Source organism: Falco rusticolus, chromosome 4, assembly GCF_015220075.1.
Source record: "Falco rusticolus isolate bFalRus1 chromosome 4, bFalRus1.pri, whole genome shotgun sequence".
NCBI lineage: Eukaryota > Metazoa > Chordata > Aves > Falconiformes > Falconidae > Falco > Falco rusticolus.
In genome coordinates, this window is record NC_051190.1 from 45525754 (window position 1) to 45546834 (window position 21081).

General features: G+C 47.6%; 1 protein-coding gene across 1 annotated transcript; it reads right to left on the reverse strand.

Annotated features, from left to right (window-relative positions):
• Nucleotides 1-169: 169 nt before the first annotated feature.
• LOC119146412 (ras-related protein Rab-11B) lies at nucleotides 170-19434 on the reverse strand. The gene is made up of 5 exons (XM_037383998.1): nucleotides 19302-19434; nucleotides 12859-13054; nucleotides 10711-10904; nucleotides 9053-9133; nucleotides 170-5120 (listed from the first exon to the last, which is right to left on the reverse strand). The coding sequence occupies exons 1-5, from the start codon at nucleotides 19339-19341 to the stop codon at nucleotides 4975-4977; spliced, it is 657 nt and encodes a 218-aa protein (XP_037239895.1). The 5' UTR covers nucleotides 19342-19434; the 3' UTR covers nucleotides 170-4974.
• Nucleotides 19435-21081: the final 1647 nt, after the last annotated feature.

The following is a 21081-nucleotide window of genomic DNA, read 5'->3' on the forward strand; positions in this document are numbered from 1 at the left end:
GGGGCATCGGCTGAGCCCCGGTGACCGATGAGACCCGGAGACCCCGGCCTCGGGCAGCCGCCCCCCGCAAGGCCCTTGGCCCCGGCCCCAGCGCTCGGCCTTTGGGCCAACACCGGTTTTTTCCGCTTTATTGTACAATTGCGTTTGGAACAGAACTTGACACACGCGGTATGATTTGGCAATCTTTATATCCACAATACATCATAACCATGCACAAAAAACGAGTGATGGGCATATTTACAAAGTGAATTGCACTTAACACAGGAACCAGGAATAAAAGTAAATTAAAGGAACCTCTCCTCTGGGTTGCATAAAGGGCCGGTGCTATTTGTAGCCTAACAAAGCCTGATAGACAACACTACTGTGCATTATCTGACCAGTGTAAAATAAGAATTAACCGTGATTTATTGAAACAGTGCAGCCGTGGAGAGAGCAATTTCACGGAAACATTCCATTATTCACCATTTAAACTGTATCACCTATTAAGACTCTATTAAGAGCCTCCAAATCAAGAGAATCCAACCTCAGCCCTGACTCGCTGTATTTTGCTTGAAGGACAGTCAAGTCTTCACTTTTTGTTTTCTTATTTAAAATTCAGGCCCCTACCTTTAATACTGTCTTTCCTAGGTCTTTTTTAATGAAGGAAAAAGGCCTCCCTAAGTGACTGACTTCATTAGGATCCTTTTTCTTCTACAGAGTCCAGAATCTCCAAGCAAGTTCTTCTTTCACGTTTGGAAGGGAAACAATCACCAAGCAGAGGCAAAACTCAACCATAATCAGCCCACAAACAGATCCCATCCCCAACTTCTGGAACAGTACAGCACGCAGGAATCAAAGCATTGGGAAGCGAAAATACCTACTGTACATTTTTCCAAGCCGCTTTTGGTCAGTGCCCTACCCAAAAGGCACAGCCCAATCCTTGGCCATCCTGGCACGTCCAGCTGAAAGTGCTCCCTCCTGTTCACACAGGGATAACCCCCTCACCATCCTTCCCACACACTGTGGCGTCATTACAAGTGATCTAACAGAATCAGCACCCAAACGGGAGGATCTCTAGGATGCAGCAGCTTTTCTACTGCTTCTAACCTGCTGAAAGTGCTGAGAAGCAGCCCCAGGGGGAAGAAGGGACCATGGTGCCTTCTACTTCCACCAGATTCGCATGGTCTCTGTAGCACACACAAAAATCTTTTTAACAAAGTAGCAAGCAGTCACTCCTCAACTGGATTTTTACATTTATACAAGTATGGAGCTTTAAAACTTTCTGATAAAGCAAACTTTCTTGTCCTGTGCAGGCTACAAACTCTCCGTGGAGATCCCAGACTTTAACTCACCAAGTCTGTAAGCATCTGACTCAACACCAAGAAGTTAGATTGAGGCAGTCCACCCAGTGAATTTATTCTACCAGTTACCTGTTTGCACGCTCACTACCAAATCACTTTTATGCGTGAATTTTGCCCTTTACTATCCCCATAATTAATAGGGTAGTTAGCAGAAAAGACTCCTGTCTCATTCTACATTGGAGGACCCATTCTAAGCATCAGCAGGAGCCTTCAATGGAGGTTTATATTACTGACACTGGGTGGTAAGCACCCAGTGGTTTTTAGTGTTATTTTTCAATGAAAGTCATCCTCAACATCCAAGTAAAGCAAGTATAGCACATATTCCTTCTTTTACAGGCAGCTCCCCTGTCATCAGGAGTTTTACATAAGCCAAATTCTGCCCTTAAACCTCTTACGGCAGACGGAAGAGAGCTGGAACCTTTTCTATTTTCCTGGCTGTAACACCAAGAGACACACAAAGCCAGGGAAGTTGCAGTATGAAGCAGTCCAGCTGAGATCACATTTAACTGTTATTTTCACATCAGGAAAGCATGGTTAAGGAGTCTGGCCTATTGGAGAGCTGCTTTGAATGTCAGACAACTCTCCAACAGTTCAAGCTTCCTCTGGATTCCTCCATCCAGGTCTTCCCCTCTGCAATTTCAGTAGCCATCACCAGCAGTGGGCTGGGTTGTAGCTATAGTTTCTGAAGGAGCGCACAGTGCTTTCAGCAGGACAGCAGGGTACTTGAGATCAAAAGCATTTTCCTCTGTCTATGCACAGGCAGACGGTTTTACCAGGCAGAACTGGTCCACTGTTCTTTTCCTACCAGCACTAGTGGCCCTGTGCTTAGTCTAGGCACAAGAGCCTCAAAGCCTCAGGAGGGCCGTCTCTCTTAACTGCCTGGAGAGCAGCACAGCAATCTGGGAAAGGGTTAACACCTAGCTTAAAAAACTGTGTGCCCACAGCAGGTAAAACCACCGCTTCATTCATGGTGCTCACACAAGCTCTGTGTGTGCACACGTGCTTCCCACATCTCGGGTATACCAAAGAGTCCTGCTGCAAAAGGCAGCCAGCCTTTCCACGTCACACAACGGATCTCAAAAACAACCCAGACCCCTTGGCATGCACAGTATGGGGTCCAAGATCCACCTGCTCTGAGGAGGCTTTAGCCAATGCGCAATGAAGTTGTACAAGGGCTCTTCAGTACCCATACAATTTAACAGCACTTAAGCCCTAGAGATGAAACTTTTGTTGGGACTCTGAGGCAAAGTTTAGAGCCTTCCACAAAGTCAAAGACTAAAGAAAAATCTCTTTTAAGAGACAAGGAATTGACAAAACTGCTTCTCAGCTTCTTATACCAGGCCACATAGATTCTATAAACTTTGTGTTAAGAATAGAATTTGCCGAGTAAACACATTAACACATCAGCCTGAACTAGTAAGTCTTCTAACAGCATGGTTCTTCCTCATGTTATTCAACTAATTTCTTCATAGAAAGTTTTGTTTGAAAATCAAGGAGCCCAGCTCCACTAGTGTCCACCTGTTCTTGAATGAAGTATTTTCACCATCTCCGAATTCTCCATTCTCTCTGATGGCGTGCTCATGCTCATCTGCCAGCCCTCTAAATACTGACTGCTCATCACATTCTGGTCTAGGACCAGCAAAAAGTAGACATCTCTAGTTCCCTCTGGCTATACCTTCTCTCAACAGGATGCTATTAAAGTAAAGACCAAGTGGTGAAAGCGCTTCCCAAACCGGGACACCCTTAGGACAGAGCACTGATGACTAGAGGGATCTGTATCCTCATTCAATGGCATTAGGCTGCAAGCATGCACCCCTTCACCTTGAAAGTATCATCTAAACAAAGTTGAGAAGTGGAAGTGCTCAGCACCACGTGCACCCCTTGCTGTGAACTACAGCCCTCTAGGTGCATGCAGTACAAAATTATAGGCATAGGTCTGGAAATCTTACAAAGGAAAAGCCATCAGAGTTAACCGCCCTTAATTTTATTACATAACCAGACAGAACAGTTGAGACTGGAATGTCAGAGTTCCCCTTCAAGCACAATTCACAGTTTCATATTTGCTTTGTATCAGAAAAGAAAAATCAACTCACTAATATGCAGGTAGGATTCATCAAGTGAGGTACAGTCTCAGAATACAGAGCAAAAACTCACTGCAAATTGCTTCACTAGCCCTTCAGAGAGCAGCAGATGATCTCCAACTCTTCCTTTAGACAGTTTCACCCAGTATTTGCCTCATCATAACATTCAGCATATACCAGAGGGGATGCAAGTGCGTAAGAGCTAGTGAATGATGAAAAGCCATCATAGAAGATTTTCACAAGCTAGCAAGAGACTGACTACACGAAGTTGTGATAACATTCTTCCCATTCAACAAAACAAAGTATTATAGTAGTTAGCCCTGCTGATGACAAATCTGTTACATCAGGTGAAGTACAATCATTTGAGAATTACAGTCTGCAATTCAGTAAGACAGAGAAAGAGGAAAACAATAGGTTAGTAGTTATGTGAAATCTTAATATTATGCATTTTAGTAGAGGTCAAGAAGATTATGCACAAGGTCAATAGTGAAAAGATGATGAAGAGGAAGTTCAAGATGCTATGGTTCTGCAGAAGTTTTACAAAATGTATAAAGTATTGTGTTTGTCTACACAACCAAAACCCTTACAAGTGCAGGTATATACGTGACATGAAAATATTGCTTCACTCACTCAAACACGGGTAGGAGGGATCTAGAGAAAAAGCAGCATGCAAAAAAACCCTGGATCTATAGAAGACCCTGCTTTCAGACACTGATCTACAGTACAAAATAAGCCTACTTGTACAGGTTGCAAAAGGTTTCTGAAATCAATATGCTGGCACTTACTGTACAATAATGTTAACTGATTAACATAAGCCATGAATAAATATTAAGCCACTTAAAAAAGCCTGCACAAGCAGCACAGGCATTCATGGTGGCAGAGAAAGCAATGCAGACATACTTCATTGTTCCCAAATAAAACAAGAATAGAGAAAGATTTCCCAAGCAGGAAACAGTAAACTACACAGCCAGACTAACTGTATTAGGGGTAATTACATAATAAGTAATGTTATTTTCAACAGCTTGCTTATGTGTGTGCAGCCACTAAAAACCTCACTGTGAGACTTTATCAGGACAGAAAACAGAGCATTTGGTAGGATAGCTATTTTCTTTAATTTCTCCCCCATGTTGACAGAAACACCAGAAAAATATATCTGACTATGGGAGGGGAAAAACCTTGTCACCTAAATGTAGTTATTTCTTCAACTGTTATAGTCAAGTCACCATGGTTTCTCTCCCAGAAAAAAAAAACAAACCCAAAACCACTTGAGGAGAGTGTTTCATGGGATAATATCCAGCAGCAGATGTTCCAACACAAACATGTCTATCAGATCAGTGCCTACATTTCAAGCCCAAAAGTCACCACATTGAAGGGGGTTTCAGAGGCAGGGGAATGTTAGCCCTACAATTAAAGCTCTAAGATGAAAGGGAGGACTTGGGAACGGGGTAGAGGAGGGAAGAGGGAGTCACTGAATCACAGGAGATAAGAAGTGCACACAAGTTTCTAAACGAAGCACAGACGAAGTGAAGGGCACAAGAGTCATCTACAGGAGGTCACAGGTTCTGACAGCACTGGAGTTTGTTGGATTTCTGTCCATCGGTGGTTGGTGGGACGCTGATGTCGACTACATTGTTGCCAGGAGACTCATCGTGTGCAGACCTATCTGCAATCTGCTTCTGCGAAACAATGCGGTAGATTTCTGAAACGAGAACAAACTCGTTAGAGCCCAGAAAGACATTGCCTCCAACACAGCACGCACACACATCGGAGCAAGCTGTCAAAGAAGATGCTAGAACCCAAGAAGGAGAAGAGTTTAACTTGAGAGCTGTGAAAGGGAATCTAGTCTGACCAGCTATGGCATGTAACATCTGGCTGGCTTGCCAGCTCTGTAATGGACACGCCAGCTCTGTCTGGAAAAGACAAAATTCCTTACAAAAATTCCAAAACAGTGAGTGCTTCCTAACCCATTCTTTTTCAACGACTCCATGAGCATGGATATTATTAAAAGGCTTTTTAAATGAAAGGGGAGCAGGAAAACAGGGAATCATCTTATTTTTGATTTTTTTAAAGAAAATGGGCAACATCATCTTGAAACACCACTCAACAGGATGCTTGCAAAACGTCACCACACAGCGGCAGCGACTGTTACCTGTTTCACACTATCTTCTGGCAAGCTGCTGCTATCAAATGGCAGAAGTGCCTACTCCTCTCTGCAACAAATCAGTTTTCCCACCTATGACAGTAAAAAGCCACACAGTTCCATAAAGCCCTATATTGATCCGAAAATGCTTTTCCTGAGGGAATTAATGTATTTGACTCCAATTAATTTATGCCCAAAAGCACACAGATCCACAAAGCTGTAACCGCTGAAGAGAGACTGCCAGGTTAAAAGCTTTCAGAAACAAACCATTTCAACTGCATAGTTAGGAGAAATAATTTAAGTTGAAAGGTTTTTAAACTACTTATTTCACCGACTATAAGCCCTCGTTCCAACTTCCCTCCATTGTGAGGCAGGAAAAGGGCAAGTACCTCCCTGGAAGCCTGTGGTAAATATTATGGTCGCATTCACAGAGCCACAGCCTCAAAACAGCAACACCCAAAGTCTTTAGTAAGGATTAAAAATCATGGGAGGCTATGTGAGTTTTGTTTACGTATTTATCTGTTTTCAAAAAGAAGCTGCACGTATTTACATTGTTTAAAATAGAAACCTTTTACCCAAGACTGATCTCATTGCCCCTGGCTACCTTCAGCTCTTTTTGCTAAAAGGGTAGAGCGGCACAGAGATTGTCACATCTTCTTCTGTGCTCAGTGGTGTATTTTAATACTAGCTGTTCAGAGTCACTGCCAAGGCCTCTTTTCTTTGGGGCAGCATCTCTTTGGTTCGGTCCCTCGTGCCCCCCTGCCCGTCTTTAGTGATCCCTCAAACTGGTGGCCAGCAAGGAAACTCCTGTCCTGCTGCTCCCACCCTCTTCCCTCCTCCAGGTCCCCCGTGATGGCTCCCAACTCACTGCTCTACACAGCATGTTTTCCCAGGTTTCTTCTCCTCCCTTAGAAGGATGATTCTCCCCCAGGTAATCACTTTAGGAATAAGCTTTTCAGGACTACTCAGTCTTACTAGCCATGTCCCCACTGTACCTGAACTGGAGAATCTCAACATTCTTGGGAGCCCAGGATGCTCCTAAGAGATAGCATTTTGAGTTGTTTGCCCAGCCCTGACCTCAGCTCGAGTTCTGGCCTACCAAGTGTTATCTGCTAGAGCAGACGGCATCGGGGCGCCCTCCTAGAGCAACCTTAGGCCATGTTCCCTACCCAGGGTCAGTCTCAGGACAACATGGCAAGGGAAGACAGGATGGATAGTGACTGCTGAACTAGCGCTCAGAGCACTAAAGCTGTGGATACTATCTCAAAGCGCCAGGCAAGTTGTCTCAGATCCAGCCAAGTGTCACAGACAAACAGTGAATCTGCTAGAAGGCAAGAAGACAGTCCCAGCTCAGGCACCAGGTGCTCTTCTCTGCAGCTTTATCTCGACAGCAACGTTCTCCACTTGCTTCACCAGTAGCTCTACCACCACAAACCTTGCTGGGCAGAAAATACAACCCATTTCTAGGCTGCCAGGCTCTTTACTTAGAGGAGCAGCCCGACTATCCTCTTTCTCCTACCTGCCGTTCCTTGGTCATCTTCCTCTGACTACAGAGTTGGCCAGCACCAGATTTAGTGATCCCAACACTTCTTATTGCTTCCCTGCACACCTCTGCAAAAGAAACCTATAAGAGCCTGCCTTACAGAATTCACCCTACTAAAATTCAGCTTTTTTCCTACTAATAAACCCTTATTTCATACATCAAGACACAGTAATACAAAGCCAATTCTTTGGTCAACATCCAATAATTAACACACACCAGACACTTCCTGATCATCAAGTAGAACCAGAACAAAGGCTCATTCTCATTTAACCGAAATCAGTATCTGGCCACAATAAAGCTCAGAAAATGCTCATCTTGAGATGTTGTGGAACATGCAAATCAGGCGTAACTTTACAAAACAGCGTACAGGAGACAGTTTATCAGTATAGAATTCAGCTACAGTAAGCAACAGTCAGGAATTGGATCTTTCCAACTCTTCATGCTCACGGTACAGATCTTAAAGTGCTTTTTGAGAGACAGAACAAACATCCTGACAAATTATATGGCATTTTCCCCTCTTTAGGGCAAAATTCAGATCTCATGCAGTAATCCAATACCCAATGTTTGATAGCCCTCTTTGTATTTAGATATGATTTTTAAGGGTTCTTTGTCAGTTACTTCATTTTTGGAGTGGAAAACTGCTCTGAAACATCAGCTTCCCTGTGGCCTCAAGGAGTATTTTGAGATATGACTATCACAGAACATGGAGTGGAAGGCAGGGTCTCTGAAAGCAGAGATGCTCAGGTTTATCAGGGTTTGTTAGCTCCAGTTCAGCAGTCCTGCAGGCCCATGCTGGTTTCCTTGCAACACCCATGGGTCTAAGAGCCCCATGCTTCCCAGGGCCCTGCTTCCGAAGATTAACTCAGGCACAGAGCTACCCAAATGCGGAGTCACCTCAGCCTGGTGCAAGAATAATACATCCTCTGGAACACAAAATGCTAAAGCATACGGTGCTGACACACTCACACAAACTAAAGTCTAACTAAAATTAGAGTAAGATTAGGCCAGACTCCAAGTTCGGTAACAATTACCTACCCCAACTGAAGTAACAACACAGAGATGAGCAGTACTTATTTTAGAGCATCTCTCTTGCTCTGTGTGCTTCCCACTTCTACTGCTGGTGTACCTACACCAATAAAGCTTTACTGGTGAATCCTAGGCCTCATGTGCAGTAGGGTGCTCCCTTACTCCAGGGCCAAGAAAATATATGCAGGCAACTGCTCGACCTTAAGGAACGGAAATTCTAAGCCCCAGTCTGAAAGAGGAAGAAAGCAAGTAGTAGAGTACTACTACCTGGAATCTCTCAGATACTATGTGCAGTGGACCTACTGCACAAGCCACGTAGCAGTCCCACACATACAGCAAGTCTGAAGCTGCAACCAGACACTGTGCACTGAGTAGCCACACCTACAGCAGTTACACACGCCGAGGAACATTCTTGGGCAGTGGAAATCATAAGACTTGGCCTCACTTTGGCCCGTGACCACTATCATGTTCTTAGACAATTCCTGGGACTCTTCAGGAACATTCCCAGAAGGCAACCTACATGCAGCTATGCTGTTGCTGCACAGTCAACTACAACCTGTACCATCAGCTGAGAACAAAAATACTACGTACCAGTCTGCTTTGGTGCAAGAGAACAACCTGGAGCATTTAACTTCCTTCCTAGCATGGCTGTGGCTTCACCGCCTAGATTTTACACAGGCACAGAACAACCAGCACCTTTACAACAGTGCTATTGCAATAGTTTGATTTTTATGGACCATCAAGAGACTAGAAACCTCCAGATTCTTGGGCAGAAAAGTGGATGGGAGGCAGAACACACAGGTAAGGTTAGAAGGCTGGCAAACTAAACATCATTTCCAACACGTTCTAGATAACTGCAAAACGTGCCCACAATGATGATGCACTACCCCAGGAGGTCCTCTGAATCCATAACAAACCATACCTGTAAGGATGTTCTTGAAGGCTTCTTCTACGTTTGTTGAATCCAGGGCAGAAGTTTCAATAAAAGATAAGTTATTTTTTTCTGGAATAAATAACAAGTGGTTCAGTTAAAAGCTTTAATAGCACTTTATTATTATTTTTTTTACTTTTGAGGGTTTCACCTTATTTTTAGGCCAAATCAGCCAGGGAACGATCTCTTTTAATTATTTTTTTTCCTGTTACACTAGGAACAACTTGGTGCACCATTTATTTAGCCTCTAGCGCTTTGGCAGCGTCACCACTGACCGCTGCCTTTCCATAGTGTGAGAACATTTTCCTCTCCACAGCCCTTGCTCAGTCAAGCAACACAATATTAGTCTCATTTGGCTCCAGATCACACCTAGAAGTACCTTGAGCAAGAGCACAGGCAAAGGCATGTTGGCCGCAACAGGAGTCACAATTCTCCTCTGCAACCCCCAAAACATACACAGACCTACACTTTCCTAACCAGACCCTACCTCCAAATTACAATAAAGCTCCTAGTAATACAGTCTGTTTTCTTCTTTCCTCTTACAGTGCAAGAGGGTTTTTTATTACAAAAAAAAAAAAAAAAAAGAGGACTGTGAGGAACACCCAAACATCACGCCTAGAATAGTATCATACCACCTGCCCAGATACAGGCAAATTTCAGTCACAGAGCTTAAACAGCAACACCTGTACCATCACTAGCTATGTAAAACAGCCTTAGTAGGAAGTCAAGGGCAGAAAAAAAAAAAAGATGCTGAACAAAGTGACCAAAGTAATACACTCTACAGGGTGCCTACTAACTTGTTTTGCTCCTCTTACATAGACTTCACTTCTCATTCACCTGAAAGTTTAAAGTGGTTTTACTAACCACAGGGTACTTGCTTACTAGCAAACTTCAGAAAACAAGTTTAAGCAAGCCCTAGTAATATTCCCAGAAGGATTTTAAAGGCTATACATTTAAATTCCACCTCCAAGCTTGACGGCCACACAAAAGCAAGCTGAGTGTCCCTAGGCCTGTAAGGGCAAGAGTATCTGACCAGTGCTCTGCAAGATAAGGAAGAGGGACAACTCATGCAGTGGCAGCAGCTCACATAGCCCACTTGATTTCTCCCCGCAACTGATAATCTCCGAGACTGATGATTTTATGAAACTTAAATGAAATGAGAAGTTAATGAAACATTAAATGAAACATTTAAATGAAACTAGAAGACACTACTATATACATCAGTGCTCTGGAGCAGAAACTACACCATGTAAGAGAAGGTTCAGTATTCATCTGCAGCGTCCACATTGATACATGCTCAGTAGAACTAGGCCTCTAATTTTCTCTTCTAAACGTTGCTTACTGTTTCTAGCCTGGCTAGAGGAAATGTTTAATCTTCAGCTATCAGCCAACTCAAGAACAGCGTTTCAAAAACATGTACCACCACTAGATTAAAAAAAAAAAAAAAAGAAAAAACAAAACCAAAACCCACACATGCTATCTAGTAAGCCAAGATATTTTAGTTTTTAAAAAAACTTAAATGCTTTTTTTAGGATCAAAAATAAAACGTGAGGGGAAGGCTCAGTCCTGGACAACAACAGCGTGACTACAGCTTGCACCAACATCATCAAGTTCAGAAAGCACCAAGCCAGAACACACTGTCTACAAACCTGCAAAAGCCCGAGCCTCATCCGTGGGCACAGCTCTCAGATGGCGCAGGTCACTCTTGTTACCCACCAGCATGATGACAATATTGTTGTCTGCGTGATCTCTAAGCTCCTTTAGCCAGCGCTCCACATTCTCATAGGTGAGATGTTTGGCAATGTCATAGACAAGAAGAGCCCCAACAGCACCGCGGTAATATCTGAAATCACAAGGCACATTCCTTTACAGAGAGCTCTCCAAGTTACACCAACAAACCTGGAATCCAACTTGTTTCTAATGGTTACTACTAAAAAGTTAAAAACATTCCCCCAGGTCGGGAAAAGTTGTGCTGATGCAAATACTGTTGTTGTTGGGGCGGGGGGGTGGGAGTTTAAGCCTAAACCCCAGTTCCAAATGCTGGGTTTTTTTAATGGCACTCCTAAAAAATTCCAATGTATGTAAGAAAATGCTGAAGAGACTGCGGAAGCCATGACATTCTTCGTCTGCTAAAACGGCGTGCAAGAAAACTCACAATGCACTTCAGAAGGTTTCTGTGAAGTTACAACTTACCTTTCTACTAGGGAACCAGTTTTTAGTAAAATGTCGGTATTCATTGCTGATCTTTCAAATACCTCCTGTCCCTCTTAAAAATTAAAGAGGGGGAACTCTGGGCTATATTGACATCCACAAGCACATAATATGAGAACGGAGTGTGCTCCCTCGGGGCAGGTTCAGGCTCATTTCCACTCAAGCCAAGGGCTGAGGCCAGCATAAGCCGTTGCCCATCAGCAGCCCCGGAACGTCCATCTCTCCCACACAATCCCACCGTTTCCCCTCTGCTCCACCAGCACCTGTCTGACATGTTGTTGAACCAATCTGGGGCACCAAGTCAGCAGAAAACATTCACTTTTTACTGCTGGTTAGTGTTCTGCTGGCTTAGCAAGCTGAACTGGCCCAGCAACGCGTCAAGCAAGAGCCGGTGCCAGCACGAAGGAGAGGCAGGATCACAGGGCTGCAGATCCCCGATTCTCATCGGCCAAGTCTGTTGCTAAACCAGGCTCAGCCAGCAGTTTTTCTGCTGCGTGTTTACAGCAGTAAGAACAATTTAAGGGTCATCAAGAAAAAAAAAGTTTCTGGAAAACACACTAAAAATTATAAGAAACAAGCAATTTGAAATTGGCACTTACCTCCGCTTCTACACTACTTTGCTTTTACATTTCTTCCCTATAGATAATCCCTTTGGGCTCCACGCTCCTCTTTTTTTCTCCCATCTATTCTGCAATACTCTATTTCACCTCAAGGAAAAAGTTCCCCTTACCTTGAGTTTAATACAAATGGCTCAATCTGTGCATGATTCAGAAACAAGCTGGTACCTTTCAAAACAGATATAAATCTGTAACATTAAAATATTTCAACTTGCCTATCAGAATATGCCCTGGATAACTAGGCCTACAACAAGGCTTCCTTTTTTTTTTTTTTTTTCCTCTAAGAAGTACTTTTGCCTACTACCTGCACAGAAACAGATACACCCAGAGGTTACATCTTAAAACAGTCTGGATTAACAAGGTGCCATGCACCACTGTTCTAAATACAGGTGTACCTAATGCTGCAGCCTCAGCATTATCAGAGTTGCCTTCCTACTCCCTGGTTATTCAGCATGCACTCCTGGACCTAATTTTCAGGGCTGTGACTAATTCAAAGTCATTGAGATTTCAAGGGAGTTTGTGGCTGCAGACTGTCCTAAAAATACCCTCAGTCTCGAGACCGAGGGGGCAACGAAGACCAGAAGCCACAGGTGTTGCAGTAAGTTACCATGCAGAGACTAACACCTGATGCCAAACAGTACCAATGACATTCATTCCGTGTGATGAAGACAGCATATGCAGGGCAGGGAAAACCACAAATCACAAGACTCAGAATTTCCCCAAGTTTTTTATTTAAACTGTCATTTTTTTTCTATAATAACATCATTAGAATCTAGAAGTTACTTTCATTATATTAAGCAAGGAACACAGAAGTATTTGCTATCTTAAGACTTGGATCTACACTGAAGCCTGTTGCAATGATTTTGTCCTGTGTCCCAGATATGCTTTGTTAATGCTCTACCCATAAATTTATCTGCACCATCTCTGCTCAAATTCTGCTGTTAGCCTGAGCAAAGACATAGTACTCACGCTGAGGTAATGGCACGGTATCGTTCCTGTCCTGCAGTATCCCAGATCTGCGCTTTTATCGTCTTCCCATCCACCTGAATGCTCCTGGTGGCAAATTCCACCCCAATGGTGCTCTTACTCTCCAGATTGAACTCATTTCTTGTGAAACGTGACAGAAGGTTACTCTTCCCAACTCCAGAGTCTCCAATCAACACAACTGAAACAAAAGACATTATTTTCAAAATTAATCCAGCATTGACACATGTGCTACCTGGCTGCTACGCTGCCTTGCAGGCAGGACCCAGAGGAGTTGCACAGTCAGATAAACATTGGAGAAAGTTATGCTGACACCACCTCGGACTTTACTTGCTTCCCCAGCCCCGAAACAGCCCCAAGCCTTTTTGTTGCTAGCAGCTGCTCAGTTCCTCAGAGATGGAAATGAGAAATTGCTACAGGGACTGTCAACAGCTAAACCTTGCTGCTACAGCCAGTAATTAGAGGTAAATAGATGTCCCTTGCATGCTGGACCTTTCGCAGGGGAAGGCTGCAACCCACATTTTAAGAAAAAACAGTCAAGAACACAGCAACAGGCTGTCTGCCTGACAAAAGCCTGTGTCCAGTATAAGCTTACTCTGTTCTTATTTTAAAAGCAACAACCACGTAAGCATACAATTATTTGCAGTCCCTGCTGGGGTCACACAGGGTGTTTTATTTCAATACTTCATAAACACGTTCACCACAGAAAGGGGGAAATAGAGGAAAATAGCATCAATAGTTTGACGCTACAGACAAGACACAAAGCAAAGAAGAACTTCACCCAGCAAAACAACTTCTAGTAGACTGCAGGAGAAGTAAAAGGAGCTAAAAATCTCTGCCTCCACACGAGGTGTTGCCATGATAACCGAAAAACGTTAGTGCAGAAAGATCTTTAGCACACAAAGCCCAGCTTTACCGGAAGGAGCTGTGAAAATAAAAGGCACATCTGATAGCAGGAGTTTCCCCCTAGTTCGGGGCTGAAGCTCCCCGCGGATCCCAAGACACACACCTCTGCCATTCCCCTCCGCCGGCTGCTGCTTCACCCCGGCCGCGCCAGACCAGGCTCTCCACCACACCTTCTCATCCACAACTCCAAAGACAAAGACTTGTCATAGGAGGTTCTTGACTATGCAGCTAACACAACTAGGCATGTTTTCGTCAATCCCTGTATCACTGACCAGGGCAAGAGATAACTAAAGGGAAACAAGGCTGAAAGCAATCAAGTCATCCTCCCTTCTCAGCAAAGATTGTGTCACATATGACTTTGGTATTCAAGCTAACAGTATCTTGAGCAGAAAGAATAAAGGTAGTCACAGTGAGGCTTCTTCAACCTTGGGAATATTTCCTCCTTCACTTCAAAGTACAGATTTCTTGATCTTCCTCATTCATACAATCTGCTTTTCCTATCAAAAAGCAGACACAGGCAGAAAACATTCCTGATCCCTCCACAACAAATTACGGAAGGCTCTTCCCATTACACACGTCCAGAATGAGCTTGCCAGCATTCTCCCAGGGCCAAGGATTGTACTCGCCTTTTAGTGTTATTACAGCTTTTTTTCTGCTCAGGTCATTGTTTCAGGATACAGCTCTGGCAGCGCGCTCGGGCAGCTCGCATACCTCCCCACCCCTGCTAGCACATTCCCAAACTTCTGCTGTAGCCCTGCAACGGCTCCTGAGCTGCACAGGGAGATTGCTGAAACGCTCTGGGCTCTCCCCCCCAACCCCCTCCCAGCATCTCATCCGGCTGACAGCACAGATAGACGGACAATTGTGCTAGCACAGCTGAACAGTCAAAATACAACAGAGGCAGGAACAAGCAGCCAGTGGATTGTGGCAAGGCGCCACAACTCCCCACCCGGGATAGCTTAAATCAGCTCCTCACACTGCTCTGCCTTCGCTGGCAAACAGCCTAAACCATTTTTTTAGGGCATGAGAACAGATCTATAAAGAAGATTTTATTATGAGTTCTAACTCTAGGATTTTGTTAGCTTTATTTTCCAGACAAACAGTTTTTCATCACTAATTCCACGGGGCGTTCCAGGAACAGAACGAAGGTCACCCATCTTGCACAGCGATCTGCTGGCTTGGAGCAGGCTGTACCCGACAAGCAAAACCCTCACCATGACCAGAAGGAGGTAAAAACATCCACCACACAAGCCAGTCCAGCTTGGAAAACCCCTGAAGCTTCCAACTGCTTCCGAAGGGAGTTACCGTCTCGTGAATCTGCAGCTCGAGAAAGCACAGCCACCTCTCCAGGTTCCAGCCACCTCCTCTCTGGCATTTTAAAATTATCAGCTTTGTGCATTAACCATGCAAATGGCTCTCAAGTCATTAACTCCATCTGCTGCAGGGAGAAAATTCCAGGGTTCCTGTGTTACTTTTAGGGGGTTACTTGCCTCTGCTGCAACCTGGCAGCAAAGCACCAGGCTCCTCTCTACCAGGCTGCTCCACATTCCAGCAGAGCTTCTAGGAGAGCATTTTTGAGAAGTTACTGGACACAGAGGTAACAAAGGAAGGCAACCAGATCCCAGCTCAGTAAATAATGTTCTCTCCACCTTACAGTCTCCAAGTACTTCTCAATCTTGAGCATTACACGAGCGTTTTCACTTTCACGGGAAAAATGCCAAGACTGGAGGCCCCCATGCAGAGAGAATCCACAAACTTTTGTTGTCTATTCGAACTGACCAAGAAGATACCTTCAAGATTCTGGACTAAGCAATTAGATCTTGGGAAAGTTCCTAAATTTGGGAACAGACTACCAGACAGCATTGCATGTTCAAATGCAGCAGTCTCAACAGAGTAGAAAAGAAAGTTTCAAATCAGATCTAAGAGCCTGAATACTCCCTAAACATCTCACCAGAACTGATAAACTCACACTCCCTAAACAGTCTTCAGGGCCACAGTGGTTAATAGAAAGATGCACTGGTTTTAACTGGGAAGTGACCTGAACCAACAACCAGCACCCGATGGCTGTAAGCATAGAATCCAGCCACACTTTGTGCCCTGTTTACATCCCGAATCGTGGCACTGCTCCTTCAAGTCTTTCCCGATTTTCCCTCTCCTCCACCACACTGTGCCAGCCTGTGGGTCACCGTTCACCACGTCACCCATTTATCAACGGGAAAGCATTCAGATCTGCCACCATCGTCACCGTGCTTCCCATGTCCCGCGAGGCCACACAACGCATGCACCCCCCCGGCCGCCCCAGCGGAGCGCGATCCCACCACCCAGACCTCCAGACCCTGGTACAACACAAGCAAAAGACAGAATTAAAAATCCAGGGCAATATGTTGTCGGTAATAAAAAAAGTTTCAAAAAAGATCAAGTTTGCGACAGAATTTTAAATACACTGGTTTATTAATCTGGCAAATATATTCTTTTGAACAATCAAGAAGATTAAGGCGCTCTCTAGCAGAGACCACATAAGCAGAGTTCATTATAAATACTAAGTACATAAGGTTGCCAGATATTGATGACTAATATGCTGTGCATTTGTTTTTAATAAGCACAGCCTTTGTTAGGCTTAAGCTCTAATCAGAGCAGTCTAAATTCCCACAAAGGTAAAAGAAAGCTCTTTTTTTTTCCTACGGGTGGTTTTTCCTTCCTTTTTCATGAGCCAGCATACATGTGCACAACCCCAAATTTAGCTTTTAAAATAAACACTGATAATAGCTAATCTTGAGAGAAAAATGAATGTGCAGGTCGTATTTTAATAGGTACAAGGCTTCCAATACTTGAATGACTATTAAAAGGACAGGAATTAAATTCCAGATCCAACCCATTCAAAAATCCTCATGAATGTTCCTGCTTTTTAACCACCCCAGCTACAAAACTAATTGGGGACAGAGCCCTGAACCACTGGCTTTGCTTGGGTTACATCACCAAAATGCATCTACAAGATCCTCACAGCCTCATTATTCTGCTCAGCTCTGCACACAGAATTCAGCTTGTTCTCCCAAAGGTTGGCTCAGTCATTTTGTTAACAAACAACATTTTGTTGCGATCAATAAAATAAGCAGTTCTGACTGTCGTGATGCACACAAAAGAAATGGCAAACGGGAATAAAGAGGCACTATTTTGGCAGAGCAGCTTTGACTATAACCACACTCGCATCCCCAGAGTGCCACCAAACCTTAAATTAGTTTTCGCCCACTGTGTGCTAGACCAGATAAACCAATAACGCTCCTGCAGCCCTATGGAAATGGCCGGGGCTGAAGCAGAAGCGCATGGACAGTGTGAAGGAGGGAACACCAGGAACAGCGAGCCAGCTACGCACAAAACTCTTGCTACAAACACCTTGGCCATTTTCAGCCCCAAACAACTGTTTTCTAGGCAGCGTTTCACATGAAAGAGACTAACGAGAAATGGGGCTTTAAAACTTTTCATAAAGGTGATTAATATAATCTATGCTAAACAACAGAAGTTCCTATACAAGCAGCTCCAGATCTACTATATATAAAAGTAAAACCCATGACTTTAAAGCAACGCTGCATTCAACTGGAGTCATCCTAAATAATTACAGTGCAAGGATGCAAGTCTCCTAAACAAGTGCAATTGTAAATGCTAAAATCAGAGTTCAACCAAATTTCCTTTGGAAACTGGTGGCAAGGGAAATGGTCAAACCTCAAATTTATTAAAAATAATCTCTTCCAGACTGCAACCCTCCTCCACCATTGTTTCTACCCCGACCCCTACACATGCCTGATAGAAGAGAGTTCAAAAGCAGTCTGTGTAGCTAAGAAGGGGCTAAACCAGAAGTCAGTCAAACCCCTGGATATTATTTTTTTAATTAAGTCAATCCCTCTTGATATTTAATTCCATTATTGAAAGGGGGCAGATGGGAAAGGAAGGGGAAGTTGGTCCTACAGCAGAGACCTCATCCCACTTGGTCCCATCAATATTCACCATTTCTTGCCCAGTCCCCAAAAGCCTAGAAAGAGGAAAGGCAAAAATGACTAGACAGGGAAAGGGAGTTGTGGGTGGGTTTATTTCAAAAAAACACCATCCACACAACTACCCTTACCCAAAAGATGCAGAAAAAAGGCCAATTCTCGCCCCTGTTTTTCACTAAGTGCCACAAAGTATGCCAAGTCACTTTGCAGCACCAACACAACAGCAGGGCTCCTGACCAAATACCTTTAGATTAAGTTTCACTCCAGATAAAATTAAAAATGTGTTTCACAGTGGCGTAAGTATTTTGAAAGATGAACGCAGTTTTGCCTACCTCATTGACTATTCACAGAAAGAAAAAAAGAAAGAAAATTTTTGGGCTTTCAAGTTCCTGGCTATTAAGTCACTTGGGAAAACTGACAGTGGAATGACTTCAGAAGCAAACTAGCTTCAAGCCAGACAGTTTGCATACTTTCAGAGGGCAGTCTGCTTTACAGGTAGAGAAGAAATCAAGGGTTTTTTCTACCCACTACCTCAAAGACTGTAAAACAAATACACCAAACAGGCAAATACATCCATAAAATATTTCCAACAGAGTAATTGGTCTTTCTTTTCATCAACAAGGAAGCGTGGAACCGCTGCTGCACTTGTTGGCGTTCCTGTATGTGCACCGTTCCCCGACATCAAACTCCCGGGGAATTTTCCTGGGGACGAGCACCGACCCACACCCCCCAGACCCCCTGAGCACCACAGGCACAGCCTGAACCTCGCCTCGCGGCGAGCTCTTCGAAGGGACCTGAGGGTTCCAAGCCCTGGAGGAGACCAGACATGAGCCAGGCTGGGAAACACGAAGGGTTTCACACCCATCCGCATATTCCATGGGCCTCAAAGGCAGGGCTGTGGGACGCACCAGCAAAAGGGTCAAGGCGAGCATCGTCGCGTGGGCAGGCCAGGGACCCGCCGCAGCCTTTACACAGGCAGGACAGCAATGGCAATAAAAACAGCCCCAGCCAGCGCACCAAGAGCGGCCCCAGGCCCACCGGGGCGGCCCCCTCCCCTCGCACAGCAGCCCTGACAGCCTGACTTGTCACAGGTGCGGTGACAGAATGATTCAAACAACCCCAGGCAGGGCCACAGGAACACCGTCCAGCCTCCCGGCTTCAGTTATGAGGGTCAGTTCGCAGCCGACCGCGCTCCCCCTTGAAGCTGAAGTTTTTTCTGCTCCCGCTCGGCGCCAGGGGCGACCCACACCGCCAGCCCCGCCGCCAGCTGCGACCCCCGGCCCAAGCCCCGGGCCTCTCCCCCAGCCCAGCCCTCGCCCCGAGGCGGATCGCCGCCGCTCCCCCGACGCGGCGGCCCAGGGAAGGCCCCGCCGCAGCCCAGCAGCGAGACCGGTGCCAGGCCCAGCCGGGCCCCACCGCGCACAAAGGCCGCGGCAGCCGCCCCCGGCCCGGGGCAACGAGCCTGGCGGGCCGGGCCGGACCGGGCCCGGCGCCGCCGCGGGCCCGCCGAGGGGCCGGGGCGGCCGGCGGCAGTACCTTTGAAGAGGTAGTCGTACTCGTCGTCGCGGGTGCCCATGGCGATGGCGGCGCCGACCCTCTGGCTGCCAGGCACCGACCGCGGCCCAGCCGGGGGGGGGGCGGCTCCCGCCGCCGCCTATCAGCGGCAGCCAGAGCCCGCAGGAGGCGGGCGGCGCGCCAAATCCATCAACGACGCCCAATAGACGACTGGCGCGACTCTGACTGACGGGCGACGCTGTCCAGTCGAAAGAGGGCAGCTGGGGAGAGGCGGGGCTTCAGTGCCTAAGCTGGGACCCTGCGAGACGAGGCGGGGCCGGGGCGCGGGAGGGGCGGGATCTAGGGCGGGAGGGGCGGGGCGCAGAGCCGAGCACCGCCCGGCCGCGGGGCGCAGGGGTGGGGGCTCTCCGGGTGTGGGAGGTGTTCGCGGGGGTGGGGGGGGAGTGGGCTGCCGGGGGGGAGGGAGTCCCGAGGTGGGGAGGGGCCGCAGGGGTGGGCCCGGGAAAGGGAGAGGCTCCCGGCGGTGGAGGGGGGTCCTCGGGGGCGGGCCCGGGTCTGGGAGGTGTCCCCGGGAGTGATGGGGGTTCCCGAGGATGGGGGGGTCCCCAGAGGCGGGAGGGGGACCCGGGTGTGGACCCGGGGTCAGAGGGAAGCCGGGCCGGGCCGGGCCGGTCGTCAGCGCAGCATCCTGGGCCGCGGGCAGGGGCAGCCCCGGCTCCGCACCGCGCCCCGGGCCGCGGCCGGCGGGAGAAGCTGCTCCGGCGGGACCGCTCCGCGCGGGGGCGCGGCTGCTGCTCCGCGATCGTTCCCTTCCGCCGGCGCGGCCTGGGGCGGGCTCCCGGCGGAACCGGAGGTGGCAGCCGGGGGCCGCTTTGCCAGGCGGGGGGCGCGGCGGCTGCGCTGGCCCGAGCAGGGCGGCCTGGACTCCCCCGCGGGGCTTCCCAGAGCGGCTGGGGGCGCGCAGGGCCGACCCCCCCGCCTCGGTGACCCCCGCCCGGCGCTCGCCCTGCGCAGCTGGTTTAACGCGTTTGATTTGTGGTTGCGCCAATCCTTCACGGGGAGGATGCAGCTGCCGCCGCCGCCTCCTCCTCATCATCATCATTCTCCCCGTGACGTGCCGGGAATCGCCAGGGAGCAACAGAGCGACGAGGACCCCGGGGGGGCCGTGGCCCCAGGGCAGGATGCGGCCCCGGCGGTGCCCAGCCCCAGCAGGAGGCTGACACGGTTCCTGGAGGACAGCAACTACCAGGAGAGCGCGGTCTGAGCGGGGCACGGAGCCCCATGGGGAGACCCCCCCAGTGTCACCGCAGCACGACCCGGGCTGCTGGGACTTCTGGCCACTCTGGACCCCCAGAGCTGCACAGGGGGGTCTGGCCGCATCCTGCCCCCCGGCATGGGACTGCCAGCCAGGTGCTGGGCAGGGTCAGTGCACCGGGGGGGCTGGGCCCAGCTCCCCCTCGGCGGGGTGGTACCCTCTGGGGGGCTCAGGGTCTTCCTCCCCCTGGATGGTCCCTGGGCAGGGTGGGCAGTGGGCTGGGTGGGGGTCCCTGCCCGCCACCCTCCCTGGAGCTCGTTCCTCTCCGCCTTCTCCCCCTCTGCGGTGCCCCAGTGTGGGGCAGGGGTCTCATCCCCTCAGCTGGATGCCCCCATGGGGCCTGTGCTGCACAGGGACCCCCGAGCAGGGCTGGGCTGGGCCCCCTGGGTGGGTGGCATGAAGATTTCAGGGTGCCCCTCTCCTCCCCAGCCCCCAACCCCCCTCTCCCATGGGGAGGGGGGGGCCCGCAGGCCTGCACCTGGGGCT